The sequence below is a fragment of the Apis laboriosa genome, unplaced genomic scaffold (assembly GCF_014066325.1).
Source record: "Apis laboriosa isolate Shangri-la unplaced genomic scaffold, ASM1406632v1 scaffold152_cov153, whole genome shotgun sequence".
Classification (NCBI taxonomy): Eukaryota; Metazoa; Arthropoda; class Insecta; order Hymenoptera; family Apidae; genus Apis; species Apis laboriosa.
The window spans coordinates 185,753-194,437 of record NW_025221902.1 but is presented as its reverse complement, the minus strand read 5'-3'; the positions used below and the strand labels follow the sequence as shown (position 1 = coordinate 194,437).

The following is an 8,685-nucleotide window of genomic DNA, read 5'->3' as shown; positions in this document are numbered from 1 at the left end:
CAATTCAATGTTTTTGTATTCTCTAATTTTGATCATATCGTAGATGGCGTAATCATTTTCTTTTCCATTTTTTATGCATTTTAAAATATATTAAAACATTGTAATATATTTTATATCATAATTGTATATTTAAAAACTAAACAATTTATCTTGCAAATTTATTGCAAGATATAAATTAAATATAAATTTTTTATTTGATCTTAATACTTCTTTTTTCTAATTTGATCTTAATAAAATTTTAGAATTTTAAATTGGATTGAAGAATGATTTATAAAGATTATATTATAATATAGTTTATCATTAAGAAAACTATATGTAACTTTATACAAAGTAGAGTCAACTTATTTCACATTTATCAAATTAATGAGAAATGTATATTTCTTGTTTCTATTTTCAAATAGAATAAAACTTTTAAATGTTTCTATATACTTATTATATATTTTATGCTAGATTAGAGTTGGCATTCACGTTGGAACATAGTTTGTGTCTGGAGTACTTGAATCGTTTCATGTTTCTTTTTCAAAATTTCTGATATTCCTTTTTAATTATTTTGTCATAAGATAAGAAAGTGAAAAAAGGAACAAAATAGTAAATAATCTTCGTAATATTACACATACTTTTATATAGATTTTGTAATTCACGTTTATAGGTAATTTAATCTATCACAAAATCAGTGTGGAACACGCAAATAAAGGGAAGTATAATATACTACCGCATTTACGCACATACGTAGATATCTATGTTATTCGAACACATTAAGATCAATTAAAGTTATTGACGAAAAAAACTTTTAAATGTAATTACGTTGTAAGAAGAATGGCTGGAGTATTTGACATAGAATTACATGACGGAGACTCTATAAATCAAGACGAGTCGGATGATGATATCGTTGAAAATAGAGAAGTTTGTGTTTTGTTAAATTTTATTAATTTTAAATTATTGTAACAGGTTTATAATATGTTTCATTTTTTTTTTAGGAAGAATATAATCGTACTACAAATATAAATACAATATTAGAGTAAGTAGAATAAATTTTTCAAAATGCATAATATTATCTATTGAATATTGTTAAAAATATATTATTATATTATAATTATATATATAATATATATAAATATATAATAATAATAATAAAAATATTTAATTTATATATTTATATATATATATATATATGTTTGATTATTGTCTTTTTATCTTTTTTTTAAAGGAAAACTAAAAAATTTTATTTTTTATAGATCTGATAATTTAGAAAGAGTACAGTTATCAGAACAAAATGTCAATGCAGGACAAGAGAAAACTGGTCCGCAAGATTTTGAATTATGTAAAATCCTTGGAGAAGGTGGATATGGAAAAGTTTTTCAAGTAAAAAAAGTAACTGGAAAAGATAAAGGCAGTATTTTTGCAATGAAGGTAAATATTTCTATTTATATATGTATGTAAAAAGCTTTATAGTTTTTTTATTTGTATAGGTATTACGTAAAGCATCTATCATAAGAAATCAAAAGGACACAGCTCATACAAAAGCAGAAAGGAATATTTTAGAAGCAGTAAAAGTAAATAAATTTCTTTATAAGATATTTATTTATTTATTTAGCTATTTATAAAATCCTTATTTATCTTTTTTTTTCAGCATCCATTTATTGTAAATTTAATGTATGCATTTCAAACTGGTGGTAAATTATATTTAATTTTGGAATATCTATGTGGAGGAGAACTCTTCACATATTTAGATAGAGAAGGCATTTTCTTAGAAGATACTGCTTGGTAAATTAATTTGTCTATTTTATTAATTTAAATGATGATAAATAATAATTTATTTATATTATATTATATTTTATATAAATTTTATATATATTAATAATTTAAGTATAACTAAATTATTATATCTTTGTATTTTATATTTATAGTTTTTATTTATCTGAGATTATACTCGCATTGCAACATCTTCATAATCAGGGTATTATATACAGGTATTTTTAATCATTAATATTATTTATAATTTATAATAGCATATAACTGGATTGATTATTTTTATAGGGATTTAAAGCCAGAAAATATTTTATTAGATGGCGAAGGTCATGTTAAATTAACAGATTTTGGTCTTTGTAAAGAACATATAGAAGAAGGTACAGTAACACATACATTTTGTGGAACCATAGAATATATGTAAGTAAAATATTCTTATTATATTAATAAAAATCTTATTGTTAAATTAATTAAAAATAAATTGTGAACTTAAATAATTTGGCTAAAAATATATATATTATAACTATTATTATCATTTAGGGCACCAGAAATTTTAACAAGAAGTGGACATGGGAAAGCAGTTGATTGGTGGAGTTTAGGTGCTCTAATGTTTGATATGCTTACTGGAATGGTATGTAAAATAAATATTGCAAAATATTTTTAAAATATAAAATTGAATCAAATAACATGATTATACATACATATACTATTCCTATAGCCACCATTTACAGGAGATGATAGAAGAAAAACAATCGAGAAGATTTTACGCGGAAAGTTAAATCTTCCGTTATATTTAACACCAGATGCAAGAGACTTAATACGAAAATTATTAAAAGTATCTTTTCATTTTCTTTTTATAAAATAATAATTTTGTTTAGTTATTGCATAATTATTTTATATTAAATATAATAATTATTGTATATTTGATAATACTTAATATGTGTTTTACATATTAATTACAGAGACAAGTATCACAAAGATTGGGATCTGGACCCGAAGATGCTGAACAGATTATGAATCATAATTTTTTTGAACATATTAATTGGCAAGATGTAATATCGCGAAAATTAGAGCCTCCTTTTAAACCATCATTAGTAAGTATTAATTTAACTAAAACGCATTGCGATAATAAATACATAAATTTTTTAATATTTATAGAAAAGTGCCGATGATACATCGCAATTTGATGAACAATTCACAGCAACTGTACCAGTTGATTCACCAGTTGAAAGTACTTTAAGTGAATCTGCTAATATGATTTTTCAAGTAAGTTACAAATAAATAATAAAAATATATTCGAATTAATTTTTAAAATAAAATTATTAAAATTAATGTAATAATTATTATTTGATTCAATATTAAAATAATATAACAAAATATTTGCAGGGTTTTACATATGTAGCACCTAGTGTTTTGGAGGAAATGTGTGCACAACCAAGGATCGTAAACGCTAGAAGCCCACGCAAAGGTTTCTTAAGTACAGGAAGTCTTCACAGTTTGTCATCAAGATCACCTGATGGTCACATTCGTACAACATCTCATTTTCACCAACATAGGTATTTTTAAATTTAATATTTCATTTATTATTTCGAAAAGCACAAGTATTTTATACATAAATTCAATCATAATTATTAATTATCTAAAATATGTGCTTCTATACTTGAAAAATTATTTTTTAATTTCTAGGCATCACGTTGTAGGCTCAAATAATATGGAAGATACCGAAATGGCGGATATAGGTCCGCTTTTTAATTTTTAAATATAGCATAATAAATTTAAATAATCAAATTAATAATAGAATCATTTATAACGAATAGAAGAAAATGTTGGATCTTCCATTTTAGATTCAGCAAAAAATTTGTAAAATTATGTCCCATAATATTTGTTCTTCGTTCCGACGAAAATAGTTTAACTATTTAATTATCGAATTTAATGCGGTTTGAATTTAGACATAAACAATTCTAAACTTTAAAAGAAGTTACGCTTATAGAGCAGCGGTGCTACTCTACAAATCATATGTAGGCCTGTAATTGCTCTAATATGACTGATAATTATTTGCAATGTAAAAAAGTAATATTATATGCGCTTTTATTGTGTAAATATGTGCAGATTTCGATAAGTACAATTTATTTAAAAAAAAATTCTATATCATTAAAAATCTGAAAAGTATTTTTGATGACATATCTCATCACTAATTTATATACATATATATATGTGTGTGTGTATATACAAGATGTTAGTATTGTAGAATATCTTTTGAAGATCAATTTTAACCAAAACAAATACAAAAATTGATATAATAATAAAATTTCAGTTATAATTTATTTATCATAAACAATTGAATGATTAATTATTATAAATAATTTAAATTTGTATTAAATATAGTGAAATGTAGAGTGAAGCAGTTGTAGAAATATTGTATTCTTTTCCCGTCTCACTTCATCTAATGCAAACTTAAATTATTATAATTATATATATTAACTATAACTTAATAAATAAGCCAACATTTTTGTATATCTATTTTTGTGTTTGTTTTTGTTTCTAAAACTTACTTTTCAAAGATATTCCACAAATATGTTAATATAACACCTTCTATATACATATACAAGTTTATTGTTAGCATATAAGATGAAATTAAAAAATTCATTCAGCATATATATATATTAAGAGATTTATTCTAAAAAAAATAAAAAGAAAAAGAGTCTATAATTTCTTTGAAATAAATTGCTCGTAAAAATATGTAAATCATACACTGTTCAATAAATTAAATAAATTCAAAAGAAATATTTGAAAAAATATACATTCCAAAATCATTCAAGTTTCTCAAATGATAAATATATTTAATTTATATAGATTATGCTGATTAAGATAGAACATTGAATATAATTAAATTTAAAGTTTTTTTGTTTTGCTATTAAAAAAAATTAATTTGTTTAAATAATATTATTATTAAAATATGTTATGAAAGAGAGGGAGAAGCTTAAAAAAAAAAAAAAAGAAAGCAGTATATAAAATTATATTAAGCTTTGTCATATAATATCAGAGAAGAATTATAAATATATTTATGTAAATATAGCTCGGTGAATCAAATAATATTTCACAATAAGAAAAAATTAGAATTCATGCTATATAATATCTTGTTTTTAAGATTAAAATTTTAAAAGTATATTTTAAAAACGGAATTAATTAATATATTTAAATTTTTTGATTAAGATTTATACGTTTCATCTTATATGTTTCCTCAAATTTGTATTCGTTCATTAAAATATGTATATGTTTTTACACATGAACAAATTTATGTCTTTCACTGATATTTTATTTATGTCTTTCACTATATATAATATAATAATATGCTTAAGTTATATCTATAATATTTTTATAGATAATAATAAGTCATTGTTTTTTATTTACTATTAATTCAATTTTATTTTTTACATGTAATCGTTGTGAAAATGACAATTATACAACAAAAATTTTAACTGCCCAAGTGTTCACAGCTAATAGCTGGATAGTATTAAATTTTCCATAGAAAAACTTATACATGCTCACCTATACACTTGTGTGTAGCAATATGTATGTAAAATTCTTGTTAATAGTTAATATGTTATAAAAGTAAAATGTTGAGAGTGAGAAATTAATATCTTGTAAGATAAATATACAAAGATATGAAAATGCTCTCTTCCTTCTTTAAACTTTAAAAGATTATTCTAATGGTTTCATATATTTCCATAACAAATTTACTATATAAAGAAGTAAATGAAGCATTTTCAAATATTCATATATATATCTAATGATATATATTATTAAATTTAATTTAGAAATTATTACATTGTTTTGGTATCTGTAATTAGAAAGACATATCGAAAAACTTAGCAATTAATTTTACATAAATATTAGTACATAATATTATTACAAATTCATATAGATAATGTTTTAAAATTCATTCTTGTATATATAATGTTTTAACATAAGTCCTGTTTATATAATATGTATTTATTAAGTAGTTACAGATTTTTGAAAATGTTTTTCAAAACCGAAATTCTGTAAATACTTAATAATATTAATGTTATATATTGATAATAAAAGATCGAATATAGCTACTTATAGATGAAATAATAACAAGTTTAAAATAATATTTGTATAAAAAATTTCTTTAGATAATCTTATTCCATATAGAATATTAACAAAAATTTAACTTTCATCATATATATTTGAAATTCATTAAATATTTAGATAAATTTATATAAATATTTAATTTATATAATATTTATATAAATATTTATATATATTTATCATTTATTGTACTTTCTATTGCATAATATTATGAAAGATATACAAGTCAGTTATATAAATTGTTTCAAGTCAAACAAGTTATCAACTAGAAAAACTAAAAAAAAAATTAAATCTTAGAAAATTTTTTGAAATTTTATAATTATAATATGATATATGAAATATTTAAAATATTTAAATACAAGGATAAATTTTCAATATTAAATTTTGAACTTTCTCAAATGAATCTCAAATTTTGTTCAGATAAGATATGGACAACGAATTAGTAGCTATAATTCCCTTTTAATTTTTGATGTAACTGATTTAATTTTTATACTAAAAACTACTGAAATTTTATCATAATATTGTTTTTTTCTAGATTTTTATGATTTCAAATATCAAATATCAAATCATTAAAATTCTATTTTTTAATTGTTGTGTTGATGGAGTAAATTACTAAGAAAACAGTTATTATAATCTGAGAAATTCGTTATCCTCGATATAAAACATAAAAATGAATATAAGATATTATTACATGTAATTTTATATATTTTTTTGGACATCTGCTTGAAAATCATGTGAAAATTATCATTGTTTACATGATTTTTTTATGTATATATACATTATATTTTACCCGTTTTGTTCTTTATGATTTATATCATTTATTATATTTAATAATTCATATATGTTTATTAATTATATTCAATTCAGAGTTTATATTAGTATATATTTTTAATATGAAAAGATATTTTAATATCGTTTTATTTTCTTTCTATTTTGATTTTCATTAGTTTCTTTTCCAGTAAATTTTACAAGCTCTCTTTTTCTATGATTATTAAACTCTTTATGTTTACTTTCTTTCATATCATTCTCATAAGATTTTTTATGTTTGGATTTCTTTTCATGTTTAAATCTATTTCTTTTCTTTCTACTATCTGTTTTATTTTTTTCCTTCTTTTCTTGATAATTCATAGAATCTCCATTTGAAATAGAATTTTTTTTTTCTTTTTTTTGTTCCTTTCTAAATCTTTTTGTACCACAGCTATTTATGATGCTACTACTAGTATTAGTACTTTGAGTACTACTACTATTACTACTATTACTACTACTACTAGTACTACTACTACTACTACTACTACTACTATTACTACTACTACTACTACTACTACTACTACTACTATTACTACTACTACTACTATTACTACTACTACTACTACTACTAGCATCGCTGCTGATGGAACTATCATTACTATCACTGTCGATATCACTTTTATTTTTTTTATGTTTATATCGTTTCTCTTTTAATTTTCTTTTTTCTGCTTTTTTAGTCCTCTTTTCAAGTTGTTGTAATTTCCTATAAATGTTAACATTATTAATTAATCTTAATTATTCTCAAATTACTATATTATAAATATTATATAAATATTTGTTAACATACATTAATAATTTCTTTTTTTGCTTTTTAGAAAGTGTTTTTAGGAATGTAATTTCAGATTGTTCTTCATCATCTGAAACCATAAGATGTTCATGTTCAGGAACTCTTAGATGTTGTTGAGCACTAAGAGCTGATCTATAATAGAATTAAACATATTAGAAGAAAAAAATTTTCATTAAAATTAAAATCAGAAAAAAATTTTTAGATTTATCTTTACTTTTTAAGTGCTAATCCATCTTCTCTCATTTGTTGAACTAGCGTTAAAGCATCTGGAGTAGATGTAGCTGGTGAATTATTTGCCATTACTACACTCATTGCCTGACTATATAGAGGACATTCTTTATCTGCAATTAAAATATATATTACTGAATAATTAATTTCTTATATTTAATTTTATTCTTTTCTAATATTATATTATTTCATATTAACCTGTATTTATATGTCCCCATTTATGACACTTGATACAACGGACATTACGTACTTGAATACCAAATGGTTGATCTCTTATTTCACTGTCTCCTTTACAATAACTTTCTCTTGGTGCATTATATTTGCGTTGCCATTCAAATTTATATTCTGGTTCATTGTCTTCTTTTTCTCTTTCTTTTTTTGCTCCAGGTGGTGGTTCATACATAAAATTTACACTAAGTTTATCCTTGCTTTCTTTACTCAATAAAGCTCTACAAAAAATAAAGTAATAAAAAATATAAAAAAAAATATTTTAAAGAAATTAAATTAAAAGAATGGGATTTTACTTATTATTATGAAGATCTTGTTCTTTTTCATATTGAACACGTAATTCCTCTTGTTTTTTCTTATAAGCCTCTGCTTGTTGTTCAGCCATCCATACCTTAAAAAATAATATAAAAAATAAAAATTTAATTATTATATAAATAATTAATAAATTTAATTATTATATAAATAACAAATAACCTAAAAAATTGAGAAAACATACTCGTTTTAAATTGTCTCGAGATGCTGGATGAAAAAATTTTTTGCACATGTAATTATTAAATCCCTTTCCCATTTTATATAATTAAATAAATACGTTTTAATATTTAATTAATTAACATTAATGTTTGTAATAAATCAATAATGAAATAAACGTATACAATTCGATCATGTAATTTTCACTAAGACCAAACAGTGTTGTCGGATGAACACGGTATGTTACTCCCTCTACAAAAAGTAGCAACAAATTTTCATAGAAGAATGACGTCGGTTATCGCCATTAC

The 8,685-nt window shown here is 21.8% G+C and overlaps 2 protein-coding genes across 3 annotated transcripts; one reads left to right on the top strand and one right to left on the bottom strand.

Moving 5' to 3' along the window:
- The first annotated feature begins 11 nt into the window (after positions 1-11).
- Positions 12-3,845, top strand: LOC122710808 (ribosomal protein S6 kinase beta-1-like). 2 transcript variants are annotated; one of them, XM_043928939.1, is made up of 14 exons: positions 12-100; positions 650-903; positions 978-1,018; positions 1,236-1,410; positions 1,470-1,553; positions 1,631-1,764; positions 1,908-1,970; positions 2,038-2,166; positions 2,287-2,377; positions 2,465-2,581; positions 2,709-2,840; positions 2,905-3,012; positions 3,133-3,302; positions 3,433-3,845. In XM_043928939.1, exons 2-14 carry the CDS (start codon positions 817-819, stop codon positions 3,503-3,505), a joined length of 1,404 nt encoding a protein of 467 aa, XP_043784874.1. In that variant the 5' UTR covers positions 12-100; positions 650-816; the 3' UTR covers positions 3,506-3,845. The 2 variants fall into 2 exon arrangements, with proteins under 2 accessions (XP_043784874.1, XP_043784873.1); XM_043928938.1 differs by lacking the exon at positions 12-100 and having other exon boundaries at positions 207-903.
- A 2,468-nt stretch (positions 3,846-6,313) lies between these two features.
- Positions 6,314-8,622, bottom strand: LOC122710772 (corepressor interacting with RBPJ 1). The gene is made up of 6 exons (XM_043928848.1): positions 8,406-8,622; positions 8,206-8,300; positions 7,880-8,130; positions 7,668-7,794; positions 7,454-7,585; positions 6,314-7,369 (listed from the first exon to the last, which is right to left on the bottom strand). Exons 1-6 carry the CDS (start codon positions 8,475-8,477, stop codon positions 6,766-6,768), a joined length of 1,281 nt encoding a protein of 426 aa, XP_043784783.1. The 5' UTR covers positions 8,478-8,622; the 3' UTR covers positions 6,314-6,765.
- Positions 8,623-8,685: the final 63 nt, after the last annotated feature.

Bases quoted from the DNA above. Each gene is read 5' to 3' on its own strand.
- LOC122710808 (XM_043928939.1), top strand. From the start codon at position 817: ATGGCTGGAGTATTTGACATAGAATTACATGACGGAGACTCTATAAAT. The intron at 1,019-1,235 runs GTAAGTAGAATA...TATTTTTTATAG, and splicing joins AATATAAATACAATATTAGA to ATCTGATAATTTAGAAAGAG. The intron at 2,378-2,464 runs GTATGTAAAATA...CTATTCCTATAG, and splicing joins TTGATATGCTTACTGGAATG to CCACCATTTACAGGAGATGA.
- LOC122710772 (XM_043928848.1), bottom strand. From the start codon at position 8,477: ATGGGAAAGGGATTTAATAATTACATGTGCAAAAAATTTTTTCATCCA. The intron at 8,301-8,405 runs GTATGTTTTCTC...TTATTTTTTAAG, and splicing joins CTCGAGACAATTTAAAACGA to GTATGGATGGCTGAACAACA. The intron at 7,795-7,879 runs GTTAATATGAAA...TTTTAATTGCAG, and splicing joins ATGGGGACATATAAATACAG to ATAAAGAATGTCCTCTATAT.